We start from the raw sequence: 27,388 nt of genomic DNA on the forward strand, positions 1-27,388 counted from the left end.
AGGATATTTTTCACTTTTTGCTTTGCTCTCTCTAGAACCCATTTAGGGTATGCTCTTTCTCTGAATCTCCCCAACATAATATCTTGCTCAGTAAGAAAATCTTCCAGGGTACTGCAGTTTCCCCTTGCTCTAAGTAGCTCCCTGATTGGTATACTCCATTTCAGTGTTTCTGGGTGGTATACTCCATTTCAGTGTTTCTAGGTGGGTGCTTAGAGCATGGAGAAGACTGTTTCCTGCTGTTTCTTTTCTATGTAACCTGGTGCATATTTTATTCTGTTGTATTTCTATCAACACATCAAGAAATTCTTTAGCTACCTTGCTGATATTGTATGTTAATTTCAGGTTATAGCTGTTGGTATTCAATTTCTCAATAAATGTTATGGCTGACTTTTCATCCCCTTTCCATATAATGAAAAGGTTGTTGATGTATCTTAGCCACTTCACAATCCTTTCCCCTGTCTCTGTATGTTTGATACTCTCTTGGACTTCCTTCTCCCACACCCCGAGGAATACATTTGCAAAACTCGGGGCGAAACAAGTCCCCATTGCTGCACCGAGGACTTGTTTAAACATTTGCCCATTGAACAGAAAAATATTGTGTGATAGACGCAAATTTATCATTTCCAACAATATCATAGTATGTTCCATGTAACAAATTATTCTCTTTTTCAGATAGTAATGACAACATTGTAAACCTAGTTCATGGTCTATTATTGAATACAATGAGTTGACATCCATTGTAATAAGTTCGTAGTCATCTTCCCAAATAATATCTTTTATTTTGCCGAGGAAGTATTTGGTGTCTTTGGTGTATGATGGTAGATCCAGGACATATTCTCGTAAACAATAATCTACATATTTAGATATATGTTCCGATACAGATCTAATTGATGAGACTATTGGTCGCCCTGGTGGATCAGTGGCATTCTTGTGGATCTTGGGTAATAGATAAAAACTGAGAAATTTAGGATAATCCTTTTTCAAGTAGCAGAATTCCTCCCATTGTAGGAGGCCTTGGTATTTCCATGTTGTTAGCATAGTCCAGATTTGTGTTATGCTTGCATTATATTCTTCCATAGTGGTTTCCACATAGTATTTAGTGTCCCTAAGTTGTTTCGGGGCTGCTTCGATGTACCTCTTCTGTCACGGTTGTAGCTCCTCGGGATCGGAGAGATGCTCTAAAGGGGTCCACCTCCAGACGTCCCTGCACTCTGGTGTACCATACACAATACAGAGTGTGAAGGCAGTCAGGCGAGGGAAAAGTCGGGGTTAAACAACCCCTGGGAATCAGGTTCTGTAATGAAACAAAAAGGACACTTATCAGAACACTCCCTCTCCTACATTGATATCTAATGCATGGAATAGATACAGAACGGTACCTGATATCTTTCAGGAGGTGACCCCTTCCCGTCTCAGCTCCTGCGAAGGACTCCGGGGCATAGAGATATAACGACCTCAGAGAGAACGGGAACTGCTGACTCCTCTGTTCAAAAAAAGAAGAAAAACAAAATCCTCCCACCTGGGGAATCACCGACGTGGTGATCAAAGATACGAATTCTCCAAAGGAAAGCAAGGAAAGCAAAGGAAAGCAAGATGCCACCCGGCTAGTCTTGAAATCAAAACAAAACCAAAGAACTTATAAGAGTTCCAAGAGGGGGCAAATCCAGCGTCTCTTGACTCTAAAGATGAAGAACTCCTAGAGCAATGGAGTGCGCACTCAGCCAAGTGCCAAACGTGAGGGCGTTGAGTTTGTGAGAACGCAGAGGGTGCAATCCTGCGTCTCTCGCGTCTCACCAATGTAATCAGGGTGGCAGTACTCCGTCAAACTCCGCAAAACTCCGCGGGGACAGGGCGTCCGCAACCTGCCTTCCGGAATGACGAATCACGTGCATCGGTTGTTGGCTCCCATAGTTCTTTATGCTTTCTGTGGCCCGTCCCACTACCCTAAGCATTCTGGGAGACGTAGTTCTTTCAATTCAGGCAGGCACATCCGTCAGATCCTGACATCTTCAGGTCTCGTAGGACGATATTTCCTCCTTTGTCTGCGGGACGGATCACCAGGTTTTCATCTTCTGCTAGTGATTTAACAAGTTCCCATTGCTTTTTGGAAAAGTTTTCTCCAGGTGTTTTATATGTGCGTTTGTTGATCTTTGCTCAAACATTTGAGTATGTATGTATGTATATATATTGTGATCAAGCTCCACTTGCGGAGCGAAACGCGTCAGGGAGGGCACTCGCTCTTGCACTTGAATTGCAATTAAAATGGATTGCTGGCAATGACTCCTGAGATTTGGCTTTTTTGCGTGTTTACGATTTAACTAAACACTTTGATTGAAGACGAGGTCCACGCCTGTTGTCACCGTCACTCTTGGCGGTCAGGATTCAGCGTTGAATATATATATATATATATATATATATATATATATATATATATATATATATATATATATATATATATATATATATATATATATATATATATATATATATATATATATATATATATATATATATATATATATATATATATACATTTTCCACAGACTTGTTTAGACAAGACTACAGGAAAAAATCCTAAAATCTGAATTACACCAAATGTGGCTGGGTCTTGGTCCGCAGATTGTGCTTCTTGTGATGTGGTGTAAATCCATTTAGTAGTATTTGCCCCTCCCATAGCCATCAGAGGTCCCGTGGAGCCTACGCCCTGGGCTGAAATCATTAAAGAAGGGAAGAGGAGCTGTTCGATCCCTCTACCCAGGCGATGCCAGTCCGCCAGTCCAAAATTATTAAAAAATGGGGAGGGGGGGGCCACATAGTCCCCCCTACCTGAGCCAATAATGGCCTGGATACCCCATTACCTGGGACCGCTCAGATGCTATATCACAGTGAATCCATTCCTGGGACAACGCGGTTTCTGTGCCCAGAATGGGCAGGGAAACCTGTGTTTGCTCTCATTTGGTGGCAGCATTTTTAAAACTCCTGCCAAGTGGTAGCAAACACCACATCCCCTTCCTGCAGACAGGAGTTTTGAAAATGCTCCCATCTGCTGGGAGCAGACTTTTGATCTGTTTGCCTGGCCACACTGATGCGGGCAGGGAAACAGATCAAAACACTGCTCATGCTTGAAGGTAGCAGCATTAGTAGCGGCTGCCTGTGGGTAGGAGTAATGCCTGCTCCCACTGCATGTGGGGAGCCGGCTGGGGCTGCAGGTTTCCCCCGCAGCCTCCAATAGGAGTGTGGTGGGTGCCCTGGTTCGGCTCCAGGGCACCTACCTTTTACAAATGCGGGCCTTGGGGCATGGGGTTGGGGCATGGGGTCTCCGGGGCCGAAATCTTCAATGGGAGGGAGACTGCGTCCCATTTTATAGGATGTGTCACTTGTCTCTGGCAATGAATGCCTGACGTTTGATTTTGTGCTATTTTTTATGAAAGTACTTAGAAATTCAAATGTTTGTTGGGATGATATTTATGTAATGTTTAACATCCTGCATTAATGCTATTATTCTTTGCCAGTGACTGTAATGTCTACTTCTTTGCCGTCAACAAAAACCTTTAAATAAAGTTATTGCAAACATGAAACAAGATGTAGAAGGGAAATAAAACTAAATGGGAACTCACAGAAAGAATTGAACGAGAGATGGTGGATGTGGGGGGGAAACATGGCGGCCGTCTGCTAGAGCGGTCCGCACGCTCCGAGCAGCCCTCTAAGATCTTTCACTGCTGCACCGCTGTAAACACCTATAATGGAGCTATGTTGTCAGGCATAACCTGGGGTTTAATGCCGAACTAACGCTATTGCGGAGTTTGTCGAATCTCTGGAGAGGTTTTGGCTGTACTACTCACCAGGACTCGGTGAATGTGTCTGCCTGCTGTTTGTCCCTCTCCGGCCCCCGCCTTTCTTCCGTGTTGGAGGCAGGCAGCCGTGGAGCTTAGGCGTGGCCGCAGCTCGGGGGCACCTCGGCACGATTTCTGGCGGCGGAGGAGGAGGGGGGAGACCGCCGAAGGACCCTACACTACCGCTGACTGGATCGTTTTCTCTTTCCTTTGGCAAAACGTCTGAACGGATCACAGCTGGTGAGGGGAATCAGTCAGAAGAATCGGGAGGCTCCCGACCACCCCAAAGTAAGGAGTTTGATTTGAGCAGGGACGGGTTAAACTCAAGAGGTAAAACTAAAAACACAGACTTTTCAGGTAGAGTTTCAAGAAGTAAGACTAGAGGTCGTGGCAAGGGGCCCAGGTTGGAGGGGGAAAAAACTACAGGTCCCAGGGTGCACCTTGGGGGTGGCTCCAACCACAGATCTGATTTCTAAAATAAATCTAACTGAAACAAAGGGGGTAACCACAAAGGAGGGGAGCAAAAACATCAAGCAAAAAAAGACTAGAAATAAAAATCCGAAGATTTCCGGAGGTATAACTCCATCATTGCGATCTTTTTTCAAAACTCTACTCCAAGAGTCTGCAGGTTATGTTAAAAGCTGTTTCTGGTTTAGGCTCCTCCTCTACCCAGTCCTTGGATGTGACAGTACTTGCGGCACCCTTAGAAGCCCCCATACTTAAAGCTAACTCACTTCTAACTGCAACCCCGCTGAGTTCCTCAATAGTCTCGGAGGCTCCTACCGCTAGCGAGGTACCCACCCCACAGGATGAAGAGGGACAGTCTGCAACAACATCAGGAAAGGAGGCGAAACACGATGCGGCAGATCGGGGTCAGGAAGAACCAGGAGTAGGCAGTACACTCGAGGCCCTTGTTAGTTCTATAACTGCGATGAGAGAAGAAATTAGACGCGACTTTGCAGTCTCCAAAGCAAACCAGAACGATATAAGAGCATCCTGTGAGATACTAGATCAAAAGGTGGATGGTCTCTGTGAAAGAACCGAAATACTGGAAAGCTCAGTGGGGGTCTTGATTTCAAATCTAGAGTCTGCCAGATCAAAAATAGATACCCTCCAAAGAGACGGGGAGAGTATGCGGGAGCGGATCGAAGTGTTGGAAAATTATTCCAGACGGAACAATATTCGACTCTTGAAGATCCCTGAAGGAAAGGAAGGAGCTAATCTCAAAATCTTTATAACTAAGCTACTAAAAGACTCCCTTAATCTTGACGAGACGGTCGAAGATCTAGATAAAGATATACAACGAATACACCGTGACCCCTTCCGTTTGAATCCGGCAAGAAACAAACCTAGAAAGGTGTTAATTAACTTCTTGACATACGCACTCAAAGAAAAGATTCTGAATCTTGCCCTGAAGGCAAGAACAATGCAGGGCCCAGACTTTTCCTTTGAGTTTCGGTCAGATCTTTCCAAAACCACTCTGGATAGACAGTGGGAGTTGGGGCACCGTATGGACAAATTTAGGTCATTAGGCGCCACAGTACAGATGAGATTTCCGGCATTCCTACGGATTATGTACAACAATAAGATGCATAATATCCGCTCCATACAAGATGCAGATGAGTTATTAGAAACCATACGAGACCACGCTCAGGCCCAGAATGTAAAGTAATTCAGGCTTGGTCAGAGTGGTATAGAGGCGCTTATATGTAAGCCTTCCTAGCTTCTTGCTCCAATTAATGTGAGAGAGAGAGAGATAATGTGAAGCTAAAAGGGAAAAAACCCAAATTATAAAAATTACGGAAAAAAAGGGGTAGAAAGGAAATAAAAGAAAAGAAAAGATAAAAAAAAACAAATCAAATACCACCCAAAGGGGGCTACATAACCTATACATAACCTTTATCAATTTAAAAATAAAATAAAAAAATACAATAATAATTATATAAAAGAACGAAGAAAAGGTATACTATATATACTATATAAAATAAAAGCTTCCTTTGGGACATTATTTAGGGTCTTTCCTTTGACGTCAATATTGGTTGGTAATAACAGCTCCGCACATGTAAATACAGCAGCAGCGGGAGGTCGAAGAGTAAGGCTGTAGGCGGGCGTAAATCTAGCCAGACATCAGGCCAGAGTAAGTAGGGGGGGTTTCCCAGGGGGTTGAGGGGGGGGGGGAGAGGGGTAAAAATAGCAAAAAGTCCTCATGAGTCTGCCCTTTTCAGTATTTTAGCTTGTCCTTTTCAATTTCAGATTTATAATAAATTAATATCAGGATTTCGCCAGTGGAAGAGTAAAATTATGAAGGAGTCCGGCATAGACATAACAATATGACATCTGTCCACTACCTATCCTGGAACGTCAATGGTCTGCGTGTGAGAGGTAGACGAGACCGTATCCTACAATATCTGAGAGATTCTCAAGCACAGATCATAGTCCTCCAGGAGTCACATCTACTCAAAACAGAGGCCACTAATATACTAAAATAACAGAGGTGGATTGATAAATTCTGTTCTACAGACCATAACGCTAACATCAGGGGAGTAATATTTATCTTTAAAAAATCCGCAAAGGCGCACATTCTAGATCACAAAGAGGACCACACAGGGAGATGGCTGATATTGAGAGTCTCACTGGATGGTCAAATCCGCACCTTGGTGGGTTACTACGGCCCCAATTCAGACGACCCATCACACTTAGACGCCGTTAGGAACCACCTGACATCAGTTCAGGATCCGGTGATCTGGATGGGGGATTTTAACATCGTGCTCAACCCCAGGCTAGATAAATCAACAAACTCTAAAGCCTGTAGCTCCACTAAGTCTGGGCAAGCTCTTAGTACAATTATGACACAACTAGGCCTGGCAGATCTGTGGAGAGAAAGAGTTGGCAATAAAATGGGGGTGTCCTTCCGGAACAGCCGTTTCAAACATAAATCTAGAATTGACTATGCCCTTTTCAGCTATTCCCTAAAGGACACTTTGACAATAATAGATTACCTCCCCTCACACTTGTCAGATCACTCCGCCTTAGCATTCACAATGAGATCTGATAGCAAGACCAAATTAACATCTTGGTCGTTTGACCGGTCACTCTTGCTTGATGATGAAGAGGTTAAGTTCCTGGCAGCTGAGTCCTCAGTATTTTTTGATGTAAACTTGGGCTCTTCAGCCTTGGCTGTAGTCTGGGAGACATTTAAGGCTTTCTTAAGAGGTCAGATTACTAACAGAGCCTCCTATAGGCGTAAAATATACAGAGAAAAGACAGCCAACCTGGAGCAGGAAATGAGGCTATTAGAGCTAAAAATCGACACGCCCTCTGCAACTCCAGAGGAGCAGACAAAACTGGTTGAACTAAAGTCACAACTGGAAAACATCCTACAAGAGAGACTAAACAAAAGGTGGGAAGTGAGTAAGATCTCCCAATTTGAATTTGGAGAAGCCGCAGGGAACATTTTGGCATGGAAAATAAAATCTGACCAAGCCCTCAAATATATTAGAGAAATCAAGGTAGATGGGGAGGCTATGGTAAGATCCTCTAATTCAGATGTAGGTAAAGCCTTTTATGATTTCTTTGAGGCAATCTATAGAGAAGACCTTCCCAATGACCAGCTCGCAAGGGATAGATGTCTGGAAGCAATCACGCTCCCAACCCTCTCAACAGTACAGAGTAAGTCCCTGGAGAGCGAGATAACGGAGATAGAGGTGAGGAAAGCAATTCATCAATCAAAAAAAGGGAAAGCGGCAGGCCCAGATGGTCTTCCAGGGGAGATTTATAGATCATTGGAAGATGTAATTGCCCCCATGCCGACGGCTCTATTTAACGGTATTCTAATAGGAGACCCACCTCCAAAAACATGGGGGGAGGCCACAATTGTGCTTATCCCGAAACCAGGAAAATATCCCCTGGAATGCGGGTCATACCGACCGATATCGTTGCTCAATAATGATTATAAAATCTTTACAACGATAATTTCAGCAAGACTGAGTGGCGTAATAGGCACTATAGTCCATCAAGACCAGAAAGGATTCATCAAAGGTCGACAACTATCAGAATTAACACACGATCTGATAGGGGCTATAGATATCGCCTCAGCTTTTTCCCTACCCTTGGCTACCCTCACCTTAGATGCAACTAAGGCGTTTGACAGGGTCAATTGGCTCTATCTTAATGACGTACTTAAAAAATTCAACTTTGGAAAGGGATTCTGTAGAACCATATTCCAACTTTACGGTGCCCCTTCGGCCAGGCTACTAGTCAACGGTGTCTTGACGGATGCCTTTAACATCACCAGAGGTACAAGGCAGGGCTGCCCGCTTTCCCCACTCCTCTTTAATCTATACTTCTAACCGTTCGCCCAGATTCTGCGGGAAGAGGCCAATATTCCATCTTTTAGTTTTGGGGAGTGGGAGAGGCGGGTAGCACTCTATGCCGACGACATCCTGATCTTTACATCTGACCCAACAATGGCATTTCCGGTTGTCATCCAGCGAGCAGAGGAGTTCGGGTATATCTCGGGCTATGACATCAACTCGAGTAAGACCGAAATAATGACATGGAATATACCAGATCTACACTTGGGGGTAAACATTTCAACATCTATGCTGTACCTTGGGATACGAGTTACCCAAGAAGTGGGTAATATAGGTCAAACCAACTTGGACAGAATATTTAGTGAGAGCAAAAGGCTGTTGAGATCTTGGACACACTTGCCACTCTCTATAATGGGTAGGGTCAACTTGGTTAAAATGTGTATCCTTCCAAAGTTTATGTTTGTCTTTAATGCTATTCCCCTGGCGCTCGATATTAAAACGATTGATAAATGCCAGCAAGAAATAAATTCCTTTATTTGGAACTATAAATCCACTAGACTTGCGTGGAAAAAGCTGAGGAGGAGGAGAGAGAAGGGAGGTCTCGCTCTGCCTGATTTGCTATATTATGCATGGACCTTCCAGATGACACATTCCAGGATGCTTTTAAAAACACCAACTAATCTTCCTAATGGGTCGATGTACAGAGCTATGCTAATTGGGGCAAACCTACCAGTGGATGGGTTCATGTTTAAGTTTGCAAGCCAGAAATTAAAAAAAAAAAAATCAAACTCAAAATTCTACAGTCATGGACTAAGGCTTGGCTTATCATCAGAAAAAGATTGGGGTTGTCCTACTACTCTAACTTCGCCCCAATTTGGGACTCGCCTGGTCTTCCATTATGTTTGAGAGATAGTCTGTCCTCCATAATAGAACAAGCTGGGATTTCAAGATGGGGTCAGCTACTGAAGGAGGGATCATTAATAGCCTGGGACGAGTTACATAATCACATTGGTCCTGGGCTTTCCAGATTTAAGTACATCCAACTGGATAGTTGGATGAGTTCCCAGTGCAGCAAAGACGAACATCTTGGGAAAACAAGCATTTTGGAGCAGCAGTTAGTGGAAAGATCAGGGGGAGGAAAGGAGGTAGCCCTATGGTACTGGCAGATCTTTGAAGAAATTGACAGGGAATTTGCCCTCCCATACGAGCTGTGGGGGGAGGCAACCGGCCTTCACTGTGAGGAGATGTGGCTAAATTCTTTCGCTCTTCTTCATAAAATTGTGAAACCATCATGGCTAAGAAGAAACCATCTGTTCTCAGTTCACCGTGCATACATCACACCATTGAAACTTTCCAAATTTCTCCCTGATAAGAAATGTAACAAATGTAACCTTATGGGAGCATCTGACATTCATATGTTCATGGATTGTCCTGACGTAGGCCGGTTCTGGGAAGGAGTGAAGGCTACCTTAAACTCAATTCTAAACACATCACTGTCAATAACATTACCAGTTATCATCTTTGGTTTGGAAGATAGCATTACTGGTAAAGCAAGGTCATTCCTTTTCTATGCTATTTTGTTGGCCAGAAAGCAAATCTGTTTGCATTGGGTAGAGAAAACAGCCCCATTACACTCTGGGTGGCTCACGTCCTTATATGAAACATCTAAAGTAGACCTCAATAGATCATGTAGTAAACATAACCTGGCTATTTGGGATCTATTGACCAAGTGGAGATAGCACTCCGGGGTGTTTTTTTCTTTTTCCCCAGGGTCCTATGATTATGCCATTAACACTCCTTGGACCGGGTCTAGCCTCGTTACGATATTGGTCCTACAGGTTGAAATATACCTAGATGGAGTCAGCTTAAACCCCTCAAGCTTTTGGGACTTCTCTGCCACCTTTAAAACAACTTGAGTCCTGGCACAGGAGAGAGGGAAGGAAATACAGTGTTGGTCCGCTCCAAAGTGAAGGACTCGTTAGGTGGTCGGTATCTCCTATTTTGAGGGTAAGGCAAATGAGGACAAGAAAAAAAAAAGAATTGAACAAGAGATGTCCATAATTTCCATGAACTGCAATTGTATTAGTGAATATCATTTTTTAAGAACGGCCATTTTTCAGAGTCTGATTGTAAAATACCTTTTAATTGCAGCAATATCAGGATGCCATCAGGGCTCAGAAAGCTGGGAGAAAAGTGAATTTTGAAGAGTTGCCTATACCGCCTGGTAAGTGTGTAATAAACACTTGTATCAAAAAGGTCTTGCATGTCCAGTACAAATACTACATTGAATTTGTTAAACGTGACATATTATCACCTATGTGCCTCTATGTACCCTATAAGTTCTTCTGTTTCCTTCCTTTGGCCCTGTTTCTTTGATCAAGAACATATTGTACGTCATTCCACTCCACCCTATCCTACCCTTTACATATCTAAACTCAGTTTACCTTTTCTTTCTCCAAACTTGATAAATATCAGAGCTTTTATCAGCTACACAGGATAGTTTCAATTAAAAAAAGCTATTTTCCTTCTTTTAAATCTATGCGTTCAGAACCACCATAAACATCAAATTGCATTTGGGTGAACTAATCTGTGTGTCCATGCCTTTATTAGAACCTTTAAATCTTCTGCTCAATAGTTTAAAAAAATCATATGAACCAAAAGGTGCAGATTATGCTTAATTCAAAGCTTATTTACCACTATCTCTGCCTAGGTCTACGGTCATACTACTCAAGAGAGTAAAATGGGCAGATAATCTGCAGCCTTGAACATCTTTAAATTTGGCTCACATCTCTAGAGATGTGGATGTCTTTGCACTGCTGGTAGAGTGTTCCCTGAACCTGAAAGTAATCGATTCTGAACGGCTGCGTCACTCACTTGATCCATCTGGCTATTGTGATTGAAGACAGCGGATATACATTTTTTTTAAAACAAATCAAAAGTTGTAACTATGTGTGGTACTATAGTTCTGTTGTCCCTTCCTCATATGCATTTAATTACTTCACCATGCATTGGGTTGATTCCATTGGAAAGCTGAAAGAAAACAATATGCTTGTGTTAGTTTTCATCATCTGCCTAACAAACACTACCCTTCCAGCATCAGTGCTCTGGTCCTGATCTTGATGGCTTGTACATCTTTCTTCCTATTTCACAAGAGTAAACATAAAGAATCACCTTCACAGATACTTGTTTCCTCACTAGCTCCTTCTCTAGTAGCCATTAGAGTATGAACAAATACTTCTTTTTGACTACACAAAGTGCTTAGTCTTTCTTTCTTGAAGGACATCATTTCCATATGTCTTTCTACAATGTGCAGATAATTTTGTACTTCACCATGGCTCCCTAGAATCACTGATCTGGTGGGCATGTATATTTCGATCCCCTGCCAAGTCCAAGGTGAAATTCTGAACTAAATTAACTTCCTCACAATTGTGTTTGTCTTTGTATTCCACACACCAGTGAGCCATCCCAGCCAGATCTGTAATGCTGCATATTAGCTTGACCCCAGTACTCCCGGATGAACTCATCTTCTGATCACAAAAGTCCTGTGAGGTCCCAGTGCCCCACAGATATCCTCCATATGTCCATCCGTAAAGTTATGAGATTGCCAATCTGACAGTACATTCCCTCTTCCAACGAGGGTCTCGGCTTTGTGAGAAATTGTCCTTTCTAGGCATTGATCTAAAAGTCTTTGTTGAGATTCCCCAACATTTTTGTTCAAGTTCCACTTAAGTGATTGTTGTATTCTAATGGCATTTGTCCCCTGTGAAGAAATCATTGTATCTGGCAGCTCAACTAGATGTACATGAATCTCATTTGTTTATCAAGTCTTCCTTCCTCAGGATCTTCCTGCACTTTGTCCCTGTCATTTTAACATTCGCCCATGTGAGTGAATGAGGTTATGCACCTGCTGGTTTCTTTGTGCCCTGTTTGGTGGTCCATCCATTTCGGTGAATTTCATATTCTGTCTGAGGTTCTGCCTTGCATGGGAGAAAACCATCTAGAACCCTGAGATTGCCACAAGTTCCTGCTCTTGATCTCTTTGCTTCACACTCTCAAGTCATCTGAACCTATGCTGATCATTGTCATTGCTGTTTGGTCCCATCATCGAGTTCTAAAATAGAATGTACTGTGACCTCTTTGCTTGCATTACTTTGTTCATTGAATGTTCATATATTCCTTGCTATGGCATTATCACTGCTAGTACTCTTGCCCCACTACAAATTATTATGGGTTTAGACTCTAAAGACTCAGGTGTCACTGCAGGAACTGTCCCTCACTGAGTCACCAGGCAATCCCTGGCCCTCCTGAACTAGGCCTCCATTATGATTTAGTTTTTAATTGTATGTTTCAAGATAGCATCTAAAATGTAATCCAACTCTCTTTGAGTATCTGCAGTGCTCTTTCTCTGAGCTATTTATTGCAAGGTCCCTGACTGTTCCAAAGTGCTGTATCACAGACCTCCGCTGTGTCTGGAAGAATAAATGCACTGCCGCTTTCCATGTAAAGCTGCACATCATTCTTATCACCATCTGCTGCTGATGCTGAATGGGTGTCTGTAGCCCAAGGCTGGCTTGACTGTCCAAGATTGACTTCTGAGGCAGTTGCCCTGCCTTCACTGTAGCTTAACTTCATGCTCCTCTTGCTACATTGTCTGATACTGTGAGGGGACACGTGTACTTTCTCACAGTGGGCCCACATTCGGTTTGCCGCATGTGTCTTCAGGGCTGGTAGAAACAAGGAAGTGTGTGGGGGGGTCAAAGGGTCATGCTGCTTGCATGCTGTATCACACTCTCCTAAAAAACAGTAATGGAAAAACTTCAATGGAGCTTGTCAAATTAAGTAAAATAAAAAAGAGTACTTAAGAGATTGCCCTTAGTATCGGAAAAAGATGGTTAAAAAGAAACAGGACTTATATGGAACTGATAACACATTATTGGTTGTCACTTTTTTAAATGTAGTATCTGCTTTGAGTTGTCAACAGTAGAAAATGGTAGGAAAGCATTGCCTGCTGGTCATGCACAATGTGAGACCAGCGTAAAATCTACTTGCAGAGATGAAGGCCATTTTCTATTTTTATTTTTGAAAAAAAGATACTACATTGTTAATATAAATGTGTTTGTAACAGTGAGTAATTCATTGTTTTGAGTATTATTAATTGCATCACTTAATTGTATTGTTAATCAGGGTTTCCTCCCATACCTGGCATGGAGCACTCTGAAAGTGAGAGTACGATTGCTGGAGTTTTGGAAGCTGCATCTAAACTAGCCAATGCTGAAGTTAAGGAAGATGAAGATGACGATGAAGAAGATGAGGTTTGTTTAACTGTAAATATATATAATCAGACATTACATTTATAAAACCAACGTTTTGTCCAGAGAAACTGTTTACAAATCTTTTTATACTTCTGCATGTGTTGTAAACAAATATTGAATGCATTCTTTAATATTACCCATATTATATAGTCTGTTGGGAGCACTGTTTTATTTGGAATGTATTATGGGGATTATTTGTTTTAATTCATTATGCAATGCTGTTTGAAAAGTTCTCTTGCAGTAGTAGTTCAAAGAATGCTGAGGTGCTTGAAAGTCAGATGTGTTCTGAATAACATAGAGCCACAGACTGACAATGATTATAGAGCCAGTAGGCTGATTACATATTATACTAGTATAAGGGAAATAATCCTTTTGAACAGCTGTAAGCAAAATGGTGTGGAAAAAGCATTTCCGTGGGGCACACCCTTTAGAACGTGTGGTGACGTTTGATTGAGTGTCTCTTGTGTCCCTCCTGAGGCGGAAGCCGGGAGGTTGTGCTGCTGTGTTTTTAACCTGATTAGAAATTTAAAATCAATGTAAAATCGGCGTTTTTTAAACTTTTCTGCAACACTGCCCCATCAGCTTGATTTAAGAAGCTCTTACTGCTGACTCCTTCCCCCTCTTCCCTGTTGCCCTGGGCCACTCCCAGCCGAGTATCGACGCTGTGGAGTTGGTCCCAGGTTCAGACAAGCGGCGGCCATATTGGGTGTGGCTTCAATCCCCCGCGCTCTAGTCGCGCATAAAAGTGGACGTTCATGCATCCGCGCAGCGGACGCGGGCAGCGGACCTGCGCCGGACCTGCGCCGGAGTCATGCCAGAGTCCTGCCCGTCTGCGCCCGTCAGCGCCAAGGAGGCGCAGGAGGCCCCCACCCCCCTTGTTTATTCCTCTCATGCTCTTAGGGACCTAGACGGTGCATCTGATGTACTACCTCCGAGGATCCTAGATTCTATCCCTGCACTTGGCATTCCGCGGAACGTACCTCCTCCCTCCCCTGGCACTAAACAGTCATCTGATCTCAGTACTACTGAAACGCGTATCCGGGTTTTATACTTAAATACACGCTCACTGGTCAAGCATCAGGTTGATCTCTTTCTCCTTCTCACCGACGAAAAGCCTGATATCCTTTTACTTACCGAGACCTGGCTGACTGATGATTCTCTCCCTGACATCTTATCATCGAACACATCCGAGACATCATCAATATGTCCCTTTCGACCGCTAAAGTTCCTTCCAAATGGAAGCAGGCTTGGGTTTCCCCCATTCTAAAAAAACCCACTTTAGATCCCTCGCTTCCTGAGAACTTTAGACCCATCTCCTTGCTTCCCTGGCCTGCCAAAATCATCGAGGCACATGTCAACAACATTCTATCCGACTTCCTCCTCACCAATAACATCTTGGATGACTCCCAACACGGGTTTAGAGCCGGTCATAGCACCGAGACCGCCTTGCTCAGTGTTTCAGAGGATCTCCGCACCATCCTCGACACCGGCGGTACGGCAGCACTGGTCCTGTTGGACCTTAGTGCTGCCTTCGATACGGTGTCGCACGAGGTCCTCTTGACGAGATTGGAGGAAGTTGGAATTACAGGGACAGCCTTGGGATGGTTTAGAGACTTCCTCGCCAACAGGTCTTTCAGAGTCTCTACCCCCCCTTACATCTCTGAGGAACATAGCATTGGACAGGGAGTGCCGCAAGGCTCTTCCCTGAGCCCCACCCTGTTCAATGTATATGTCCGCCCTTTGGCGGAGGTGGCTAAAAGAAACGGTCTTGCACTTGTATCCTATGCAGATGATACCCAGTTGGTGGTGTCACTTAATGACAACAGTGGTCTGGAGGCTCATCACTTTAAACAGACACTCACTGACATCACCAACTGGATGACGGCAAATTTTCTTCAATTAAACGCCGGGAAAACTGAGATACTGCTTTTGGGGAAAAACACTTCGTCCTGGGGTGACAACTGGTGGCCTGATGTCTTAGGTCCACCCCCTATGCCGAAGGAATGCGTCAAAAATTTGGGAGTCTGGGTGGACTGTGCTCTAAAGTTCACTCACCACACTAAAAAAGTAGCTGCCACGTGCTTCGGCATCTTGCGTAACATCAGGCCCATGCTGAAGTTTTTTGACTGCCGCACCCGCCAATTAATTGTCCAGGCGACCATCCTTTCCAGACTGGACTATGCCAGCTCTCTTTTATTGGGGGCAAATCTAGCTGAAATCACTAGATTGCAGAGAGTTCAGAATGCGGCGGCCAGGGCTCTGGTAGGTCCCCCGCGCTATTCTTCGGTATCTGGAGCCTTGAAAAAACTGCACTGGCTCCCGGTGGGCAAAAGGGTCCAGTTTAAGGCATTGTGCCGAGCTTTCAAAATCCTTAAAACCTCCTCTCCCCCAATGCTTCGCCCGCTTCTGTCAGAATACATCCCTAGAAGATCGCTCCGTTCAGAGGGGCAGCATCTTGCGATCATTCCCCGCACCAGACTGGCCAGAGTGGGCGGCCGATCCTTTAGCTTTCTGGCGGCCAAGTTATGGAATAGTCTGCCTGAAGCTATCCGTGGGATACAGGATCTCTTAGCCTTCAGAAAGGCTGTCAAAACTCATCTCTTTCAATAACTGCGCCTCTCTCCTTCTGTAAACTGTCTGTTCACAGCGCCGGGACGCCCCTTGGCTGAGGCAGCCGTGCGCTATACAAATCACCATAACATTAACATTAACATTAACATCTTAGCAGCTCTGCCCCCCCAATTATTACCTGCTTAACACGAACCGACCCTCTGGTCGTGCCGGCGGTGGGGTGGCAGCTGTCATTCGAAAGGAGTTTAAATTCATCTCCACGTCTTCTTTCACCCTTACTGACGTGGACAATCTCATCATTAGGCTGGAGACTGGAGAGGGAGCTCTCACCACTGTCATCCTCTATCATCCCCCCCACCCTATGCCTTCGTTCCCTGCTGCCTTCAGTGAACAGCTAGCTAATCTACTCACTTCATCTGCTCGAGTCGCCATTTTTGGCGACTTTAACTATTGGTATAACGATAATGATGCTGGTCCTCATGCGGCTGAGTTATTCGAAGTCCTTACCAGCTTTAACATGAACCAACATGTTACTTCTCCCATTTATACTGGGGGCCACATCTTAGATCATATTTGGACTCATAACCTCACTCCCTCCTATCCTGTGATCACCCCTTGTATCTGGTCCGACCATCATTTGATCGACACGGTGATCACAGTCAGGGGTTGCATGAAGGTCCCTCCCATGGCCGGTGGAACTGCCCGTTAATGGAGTACTCTTGACTCTCAGGCATTCCTTTCGTTTTTGGCTGAGACTCGTCCCCCGCTGTCTAATACTGCGACTGTCCATACTCTGGAGGAAGACCTCACTGGCTGGATCATCAAAGCCAGCGATCGTTTTGCCCCGCCCTCCAGATTTCCTCGTTCCCGGCACAGCAAGTCCCACAAGTGGTTTAATCCCACTTTGAAAGCTTAGTAACTCGAACTGCGCCAAACGGAACGTAGGTGGAGACGCAACTACCTGCCCATCGACAGAGAACTATATGTTGCTGCGAGAAAAAAATATAAAGATGCAATTATGGCAGCTAAAGCTCTTCACATCTCGGCAAGGATCCTCACTGCTCATAATAAACCCAAGGAGATCTTTTCAGTCATGAGGGAGCTCACGTCTGATGCAAGGACTCTCCTCTCTCAGACTCCGACGCAAGAATCTTGCAATGCCTTAAATAGCTTCTTCATCGAAAAAATCGCCAAGATCAAGAATACTATCCCTTCTGTCTCTCCTGATGATATGCCAGCTTCCCCCCCTGAAAACCCGCTCTCATTACTCTCTTTCCCTCCTCTCGACCCCAGCACTTTGGCTAAACTTGCTGCTCGGGTCAAATCCGGCTCGCCCAACGATTGCTGCCCTCCCTCTGTTTTCCGTGACATCTGCCTGTCCTTACCGGACTGCATCTTGCCTTTGCTAAATGCCTCACTGGAGGCAGGAGCAGTGCCCAATTCCTTCAAGGAGGCTGTCCTTGTGCCCTTATTGAAGAAGCCTGGAGCTGACCCGGACGATCTCGCCAACTATCGGCCTATCTCTCTCTTGCCCTACCTATCCAAACTCCTGGAGGCACATGTTACTAGCTGCCTATCTGAATTTATCGAGTATTCCAACTTTCTCGAACCTAATCAAGCTGGCTTCAGACCAGCCCATTCCACCGAGGCTGTGATCCTGGCAGTTATGGATATGCTTGGGGCTAATGCCGATAAAGGGACATCACAGGCGCTCGTCTTATTGGATCTGTCGGCCGCATTCGACACAGTGGACCACAACATCCTTGTCCACCGTGCCGAGCAAGCCGGCATCCGAGGCCTGGCTTCTGCCTGGCTCAAATCTTTCTTGTCGGGCAGAATGCAGGCGGTCCACCTAGGTCCCTTCACAGCCGCGAAGGTCCCATCCATCTGCGGAGTACCTCGGGGATCTTCCCTGTCCCCTCTGCTTTTTAATCTCTACCTTCAGCCGCTCATTTTTTCCCTGAAGAGGTGGAATGTCACCGTATTCAACTATGCAGACGATCTGCAAATCATCTTTCCGCTCAACACCCCCAATGCAGCTCTCGATTGCCAAGCAGTGATGCTACACATCCAACACTGGATGAACTCCCACCAGCTTAAATTGAACCCGGGGAAGACCGAGTTAATCCTTCCAGGAAACAGTCTCACTCACTGGGGCCCACAGTTTTGGCCGACTGAGCTTGGCTCCCCGCCCGTCCCGGCTAAGTCAGCAAAGAGCCTTGTGGTCATAATCGACTCGGAGCTCTCTCTTAAGCCTCAGGTGGGTGCGGTTGTGTCATCATGCATGTTCCAACTCAGAAAAATCAGGAAAGTTTCTCACCTCCTGACACCGGAGGCTCTGATACAAGTCCTGATTGCCTTGGTGCTCTCCCGCCTGGACTTTTCAAACTCCCTGTACCACGGCCTACCCAAATCCCTCCTTAATAGGCTCCAGATTGTACAGAACCAAGCGGCAAGACTGGCCTATAAAACCCCGAAGTGGCAATCTGCGAGACCACTGCTTCGCAGACTCCACTGGTTGCCGGTGGAGCAGAGGACTGCATTTAAGATCGGCTGCCTGACCTTCAAGGCTGTGTCCGGGACCTCCCCTGCCTTTCTCAAATCACTGGTCGTCCCCTACTGCCCGGTACGCAATCTCCGTTCTTCTCATCGCCTACTGCTAGCTGTCCCTCCTACCAAACTTAAAAAATCTGGCGGTCGGAGATTCGCTTACCTTGCTCCCTCCTTTTGGAATCTGCTTCCCCTCTCGCTCAAATCTGCCAACTCCCTCCTGGCATTTAGAAAACTTCTGAAAACTTACCTTTTCACGCAGACTGGCTAGACCCCCGTCTCCCCATCTCACAGCACTCAACCAGCGCCAGGAAACCTTTGGTGTCAGTGCGCTATATAAGAGCCCCTTAAGATCAGATAAGATAAGATTCATTCACCTTGTTTTATATAAAAGAAAAATTGTCCTCTGACCACAAATCAAAGAAGTTAAACTCTTTGGGTAGAAAGGACTTGGTTTCAGACAGTATGCTTTTTAGGGATTCTACACAACCCGTCTTCTGGCCTGATGCAATTACATTATGGAAAATAGAGAGTGCTTGCTCAATTTCTTCAGCATTGCATGAGAAAAACCAAATAATAAAATGCACTTGAATATTCTTGAGGCCTCTAAGTTTATCCTCAGAAAAGGTCTGGAGGCATTGTGCTGATGTTTTGCTAAAAAGACAAACCTGAATGCATTACACTAAGTATTCAAAACAAGATACTGGACATGCCTTGCCACGGACCATTTATTTGGGGGATAAGGTAGATGAGTCGCTTAAGAAAACCAAGCCGCCAGAAGAGCATGGACCTTACTTATCCAAAATAATTTGCACACCTTTGTCGTAACTCTCATCCTTTACAAACAGGTCAGTAACAAAGACTAACTCTGCCACCACAGTGGTTATGGCCATGTTTTCACTCAACAGGAGACAGGGATATGAACCTGCAAGGCCTGCTGACATTATAATGTCTACTCGGGCATCTGTTAAAACTCCCTGTACACCTCATTCTTCATCCTACAGTCTAAGATGGCAAGTGGAAGTTACCTTGGCCCTTTTATCGTAACATTGGATATGCCTTTCTGGTTCAGAAAAACCCTCAACTAAATTACAGCATATGTTCTCTTATCTGAAGAGCCTGTAGAGAAAGACCTCCATCAGACTTTTTTTAAAGAGAGGATGCAAGATATATTTTGATTTCCAGAAAGAGGGGGCTTGAGGTTCCCACTTTGAACTTGAGGTATTTGAACAAATGCCACAAACATTTTAGATGATCCTTCACACCCTGAATATTACTGAATGCTCTACTGAGACATTCCCATTGCTATCAGAAAATACCAAATGGAGTTTTTTCATTTAGCTTCACAAAGTCAGCTCTAATCATGGCCACAGAGGAAATACTCAAACAGATGGATGGGGGAGTAAGAGTTGTCCTAATACTACTTGACCTATCAGGTGCGTTTGATACAGTGAATCATCTGGTACTGACGCAGCGCCTGAAGGCAATAGGAATTAAAGAGGCAGCCTTAAACCCTGCACCTCGTTTCTCGCTGCAAGGGAACAGAGGGAGTGTTGGGACAATTTTAAATCTGAGAGGTTCACCTTCTCCTGTGGAGTTCCTCAAGGCTCAACATTGTCACCAACTTTATTTAACATATATGTTACGCCTCTGGCCAAGTTGACTAGGGCTCAAAGGCTCTCGCTAGTATCATATGCTGATGACACACAGATTGTCATCTCTATTTCCTTGAGTGTGAAACCGCAGCGGGGAGATTTCACAGTTGTCTGATGCAAATCATGGGGTGGATGCATCAGAAATATCTTAAATTAAACACAGATAAAACAGAGGTCATGGAGTTCAGGAATGGGCCACTACTCTGGGATCAAACCTGGTGGCTGGCAGAAGCAGGTCACTGCCCGAATCCTTCGGCAAAAGTTAGGCACCTAGGATTCCTGTTCGATGTCCAACTAAACCTTGCAGGACAGATCAATCAGTTGACATTATCCTGCTTTTTCTATTAAAAATCATGCATACGATCTTGCCTTTTATTCCTTTAGACCTCATAAAATCAGTTGTAGTCTCTCTAATTCTCTCCCGAATTGCCTATTGTAATGCACTCTTTCTGGCCGTAGACAAACGCCAATTGCTAAAACTTCAATCACTGCAAAATGCAGCAGCCCAAGTGTTGTTCAATAATCCAAAATACCACCACATCTCCAGTAGTATTAGGAAGCTTCACTGGCTTCCGGTCAAGCAGCGCATCGAGTTCAAGGCGCTATGGGTGGTTCATAAAGCATTGTATGGTGAAGGGTCGGTGGACCTACAGAAACTTTTCCAGTGGTATTTACCACTTCGGAATCTTAGATCTGCCAATAAAGGTCTAGTCCTGGTCCCCAAAATCTATAGGGCCAGATGGGAAGGTAGAAGCCTCTCCTACCGAGCATCGAAGCGCTGGAATGAACTGCCAGCCATCATGAGGTTTCAACCTTCCAGACGGCGGTTCAGGAAAATGCTTAAGACCTGGCATTTCCCTTCACTGGAATAGAGTTGTTTCACCCGGCCTCTACCCGCTCCCTTGCTGTACACAGTGGCAAGATGCCTCCTCCCCAAGAGCCTTTAGGAAGTCTATTCATTTAGGGCAGAACACATCAGGAGGGAAAGGATCCAGGTTTTGCCCTACTTGGATGGCTGATTTTTAGAAGATTAACTCTCAAGTAGTAGTAGAGGCACATCTGCTCGCAATATGCAGGCTTCTCTGCTGTCTCAGCTTCTCTGAGAATTTTTCAAAGTCTACGGTCACCCAGTCTCAGATGTTCATGATGAACTTGCAGAGAACCGTAGAATCCACTTTGGACAAAGCTGTCAGACCCTGTCTGGATGTGCGAGTGTGTTAACCTGAATCAGAAGTGGTAGTGTCAGAGGTACATCCTGATGTGAGGACTGTCTAGGTAATCTGTCAGTCAGCAGGTTGTGATATCAACTAACTGGACCTTCAGATGATCGAGCTGCGCTTTCTGACTTTTACCACCATCTGCCTTGAAGGGGACTGTGAGTCCCTAAAAGACAACACCATTATGTATGCTTTATATAATTAAGAGTGGTGTGGCTGAAACTGTTGTGAAAGGGTGCAGAGGAGAGCATGTTTTAGTGATTAAACCACTGGGTTAGTATATGGGCAGCTCATCTGGCAGCGACAGATAATTTGCAAGCAGACTTACTGATCCATTTGACCCAGGCAATCCACACGTGGGAGATGTACCCTTCAGTGTTTGAAGTGGTGGACAGTACACTGAAATCCCATGCACAGATGTCCCTGAGGCATTGGGGCCCCTCTGGCTTCAACAATATGCCCACATGCCAGGGTGTGCCTGGATTAGAATCACTTTGGAATGAGAACCCGTCCAGCTGCAGTATTTGGGAGTGCTGTGAGGAGCTGTGCCAGGACACAGACCAGATGGTGGGGACGAGGAGATCTGAGGCAATACGACCTCCCCCTCCCCAAGCGCTCAGTAGCGGTTGTACACCAAGAAAATCCGAACTAAAGGAAGAGATCTGCCTCTTATGCCCATGAAACTGATTAATTGGTTAAGGAGAAGTTATGGGGCAACATATGCTTCTAGGGGTAAGTATGGGGGAGCTGGTAGTTGGGGTGGAAGAGGGAACTGTTATATGTTTATTGTTGTCTGCACCAACCCCACCCTTAAAGCTGTAACCAACTTCAGTCGGTTTACAAACCACACTTATTTGGTACACCGGAGACCCACACCCTTGCACTCAAAGATGAACCCACTCAGGGTTGATCCATACATACGCTCCCATTTCTCCAGATGACAAAACTGTTTGTCATGTCCTGGAACGTGATTGGTCTCCTAGACCACATCAAGTGGACAGCATTTCTCAGATATGCCAAACGCTTCCAGCCTCTAGTCCCTAAGCTCCAAGAACCCATTTGATGGTTCCGATTGTCCATTCCTGAGGAGATAAGCATATGGCAGTCATATGACTATCATGCCGGGTTCATCCAAAAATCCAGAGAAGTAGCGTTTCTACTGCACAGAATCCTTCCTATGACAGTGACATCAGCAATCACAGACCCAATGGATAGTTTTGTGGGGGTAGAATAGATCCTCGAAAGAAGACAATACAATCTCCTTAGTGTAAATGTGCCTCCGCCAATTGCTGAAAGCCCGAAACTGGTCCTAGGATGCTTGTTCCCAGTCCAGGGAGGACCTGGTCTGGCAGTTCGGGCTGGACTGTTCCCATTGGGTGCAGGGTAAAGACTGAATTGCATATGGCTGGGTCCAAATTGGAATGGCATGGTGAGCAAACAAACTATGGATTTAGGCCCAGATCTCTGTCCTGGGGTGAATGTATGTCATTGTTCTGCATTTTGTCCATCAATTGTTCTTTTTGCAACCGCCAATTGCAGAGCACAACTCTGGACGCCCTGACGACCGCCGTCTTGGGACTTTCCTAGGGGACGACTATTATGGGAGGTGACTTCAATACCATCCCAGACCCTGACATAGACACCACAGGTCCCCCCATCACCAACTGTCAGACAGGGTCCAAGAAACCAAGAGACTGGATGGACTCACTGGGTCTGTGTGCCAGCTGTCAGACTTGGAACACCCGGGCCGAGGAATACACCCACACATTTGGAGCTCACAAGTCACTCTCCTTAATTGACTTCATATTGCTCCAGGCAACTGACATGTTACATATAACTTTGGGCAATATTCACCCCAGGGGCATTTCGGACCACTCTCCAGAAATGGTGACCCTGGGAGATAATGGAGGATCCCTTAGGTCCATATGGCGCCTCATGCCTGGTACCTGTGAGACGTGAAATGTGGAGAATTCCTCTCCTTGAAATAGACAACTATTTTGCACAGAACCAAGGTATGGTAAATTTGCCGGGTGAACTATGGGCTGCGAGTAAAGCTACCATTAGAGGAACTGCCAGGGGATATATCTGACGTAAAGAGAAGGAAAAATCTTGGGACATGGTGGCCCTTAAGACTGACATCTTAGAGCTAGAGAAAAGCTACATCAGACAACCAACAAAAATCGTAGGCAGGCAATAGACCCTAGCAAAAATGGGCTCCCTCCGTGGCTGTCTGCTGGAGGGTCTCGACACAAAAATGCACATGGCAACAAGTTTCAGAAGTGGTTATACTGGCTGGTCACCAGGATCAAGAACTCCGGATTTCCCCCGAGATACTAGACGCAAATGGTGCCCCAATGAGTAGTTACCCGGAGGTAGCTGCGGTCATTGCTGCATACTATGAATAGTTAAATGGGAGTAGATTTTGCCCAGCACAGGAGCTGCAGACAACCGTATTTGACGATATACCACTGCGACGCTCTCCTTGACGGGCTGGGCTGCCATTTATGACCCGACTATGGTGGAGCAGATCAAGGAAGCGATGCACTGCCTGCACTTGGGTAAGACGCCAGCCCAGATGGGTTCCTGACAGAGTACTATTATAAATATGCGGACCATCTTTCTCCCCAACCTACTCAACCTATACACGGTGGCGATAGAGACAGGGCGTTCCCCCTCCACTCTCCTCCTTGACTTTGAAAAAGACTTTGATTCAGTAGATGGTTCCTGCCTCTCTCATGTATTTAAGAAAATGGAACTGGGTTTCAGACTACGCAGATGCAACCAGTTTCTATACTCTAAGCTGCAGGCGGGAAGTACTCTAGACCCCTCTCCCGTTCAACAGAGAACCAGACAATGCCTCTCCCATTCAACAGGGAACCAGACATTCCCTCTTCCATTTAACAGGGAACCAGACAAGGGTGCTCTTGCTCTTCAATCCTTTATGCCCTTCCAATTGAGCCCCTGGCCCGGCTGTTGTGACGCGATCCCCAGGTTATCAGGTTGGCACTGAGCAGATGGTACCGATGACCGCATCGTCTTATACGCGAATTACATTCTCCTTTCCTCTCACACCCGCTCTATTCAGGTCTTCAATGTACTGAAATCCTAGACTTCTATGAGGAAGCTTCGGGCCTCCGGGTCAACCAGAGTAAAACGTTGCTGGTACTGCTTGACAGTGAGGTCTCCACTGTGATATGGCGCACGTCCATACCCATTCAACTTACAAGCGTCAAATACCTAGGAACCTTAATCTAGCTTCACTTATGAGGACAGCGAAAGCGGACCTACAATGCACATATCTCATCCCACGATGACTATGATATGCTGGGTGTGTTCCTAGCCCTGAATGTCCCCACTCCCCATGCCCCGACGCAGACTTTTACCATGTTGTCTGGCAATGGCCACTCATTGCCTCCTACTGGCAATGCATCATGAACACCCTCACCTAGGTGCCGTGAGCCCCCATCAACCTATTGCCGAAACAGGCATAGCTTGAAGTTCTCGGTGAGGTGGCAGACAGCTGTGGAGATCATTGCTTGATAGGGATGGCTTCATCTTGGCCAAAGAGCGCTTTGCTCGCAAGTGAAGAACCGCCACTGTGTCCACCCTAACCGAGTAGTGTGCTGGAATAGACTGGTGCGCCAAATTTGAGGAGCCCTACTACGCAGCTAGGGGCTGCCCACAGAAACATGCCAAGATCTGGGGTAAATGACTAGAACACTACTGGCTCAGTTTGAGAGATCCAATAAGCTAAGTGGAACAACTTATTCACATACCTGTACTGATGGCTAATGTGATTGTTGCCTCTTTTGTATTCTTTTATTTGTATCACCTTGTTTTATTGATTATCTGCAAAACCAATAAAATCATTATATCAAACATAAAATTAGGAGAACACGTGCATTACTATGACCCTAAAAGTGCACTAAGCTTCTAACTTCAGAACTTTGAATTATGTTTGGATACAAGAAACGGCAAGGCAGCAAAGAAACAAAATATTTTTCTTGCATTGTCTTAAGCATGAATTTATGCTGCAATTAGCAAGTGTGGTGCTGTCTTTAGGGATCATGGCTCATTCTGAAAGGTGTTTGCTTCATATGCTTCTCTGCTTTGATATGTGTCTATTGCTGACATTTGTTGTGCAGCAGCGGTCCTCTGTTCATTCTATCGCAAGGCAATATTGGTTGGATTCAGATGCTAGATTCTCCTCATGTCTACTTGAATTTGGTCAACTTCAGGGAAGGCGTGACACGTTCTGGTGAGCAGTTTGTTAAGATCATCAATACCTGAGTGAAATGATAGCAAAACCTTAACTATATTTATAGAGTGCAACAAACGCTAATGCATGTTTGAGACTTGGAATTTAGAGCCAGAAAAATGTATTCAAATGTCCAGATTGTCACTTGAAATCTGCCCAGTATCCTTTCTTGGGCTAAGGCTGTGGACATTGCACTTCTAACAGACATCCTCAGAAGCAACCCATGCTCAAAGAAACGTCTGTGTTGTCAATAGAAGTCAAATTAAACCAAGGAAACTGTTTGTTTGAAACTCTCAAGGCCCAATTCTCATTCAAAAGATGTTTTCTCCACGACAGTGGCTAGTTTCTAAGGTAACTTGCCCCTTAAGCTCCGCTTCTGTCGCTAGACTGCTAAATCCCGTGATTTATTTAGAGTTTTTTTCCCCACTAAGTACTTCCACTGGTGTATAGACTTTTCAAGACATTTTTCTACCACTGCAGGCTTTAAGGATCCTTAGAATCTACATTTATAAAAGGATTTCCATTTGCAGTTTAATGTGGTATAATGTATTTGGTATCATGGTTTAATTTTGATGTTAAGCTATACCTAGTATTAAATACTTGGTAGTTTTTTTTTTAATATCTGTTGTCAGAACATAATATTTAAGATCTTTCAGACTGCTTTTAATTGTGTTATGACATATTTTCCTACCCATCAGCACTTGGAAAGTATAATCATTTAGCTCTGCTATGGGGGCAAATTGTGTGGCAGTGTTAACTGTTGAGGATTTTGCTTCACCTCCATTTGTAAATAGCTGATGGTGAGCTGGGACTTCAATCTTTGATTTATCTTCCACACTGGCAAGCTGTGGAGCTTAGAGAAGACTCTTTCTATGGGTAGATAGCGTAGTAAACTTTCCTTCCCTGGTACGTCTTCCCTGCCATGTTCTGTTGATACGGCATTTTTTACTGGGCTTGGCATTCACTCAACTGTCTGATGGTAATTTTCTTACAATTTGTAATGGCTCACTTATACTTGCATTCTACTTTTTCCTTTGTGGTTTCCAGTATGTTTTGAACTCTATAAACTGTACTGCCCCTCTAGGTTACTTCTATATGCTAATTCAATTCAGTGTTTAGGTCTGCAGTTCTTACCTTTTGGATGCTGTGCCTTGTCTTTTTTCTATTCATTCTTAAACTTCCCACAGATGTTCTATACCAACAAGAATATAACTGTTGGTTTTGTATGACTGTCTTACCTCGTCAGGATTGTGTTGCCTTGACGATGGGTACCATTCTCGTTTCATATTTGTTCCAAATTGTTCCTTCTTGCTCTGATAACCAGCTTCTAATTTCCACACCAATGAGCTTCTCTGCTGTGATTGGTGTCACCATTGCTTCCGTAGTAACAATTAGAAAGTGTGTCAATTACTATGTATCAGTTAGGTTGTCAAAACCTCCAATCAGCATCTTAGCAGTAGTTGCAGTAGTCTGAAAATGCATTTCTTCTACATTTTAAAATGCCCCATCTTCTTGTATCATATCATTGCCAATCAAATAGGTATTGCCAGCAAAGACTTTCTGTTTAATTTATCTGTTACTTTATGTAATGGAATTTGTATTTGTAAGGTGCATATAACTATAGTAATCTCCTCGCATCACATTATCTGTGTGCTCTTTCGTATGTTAGCATTCCTTGT

General features: G+C 44.7%; 1 protein-coding gene across 3 annotated transcripts in view; it reads left to right on the forward strand.

Moving 5' to 3' along the window:
• CC2D1B (coiled-coil and C2 domain containing 1B) overlaps positions 1-27,388 on the forward strand; it is a 710,809-nt gene that overhangs the window by 320,959 nt on the left and 362,462 nt on the right. For all 3 annotated transcript variants that reach the window (XM_078670637.1, XM_078670630.1, XM_078670646.1), the window contains 2 exons: positions 10,298-10,370; positions 13,331-13,458. In XM_078670637.1, coding sequence (XP_078526763.1) covers positions 10,298-10,370; positions 13,331-13,458 — 201 coding nt within the window. The remainder of the gene's footprint in view (positions 1-10,297; positions 10,371-13,330; positions 13,459-27,388) is intronic.

The sequence above is a fragment of the Lissotriton helveticus genome, chromosome 1_2 (assembly GCF_964261635.1).
Source record: "Lissotriton helveticus chromosome 1_2, aLisHel1.1, whole genome shotgun sequence".
NCBI classification, from domain to species: Eukaryota; Metazoa; Chordata; class Amphibia; order Caudata; family Salamandridae; genus Lissotriton; species Lissotriton helveticus.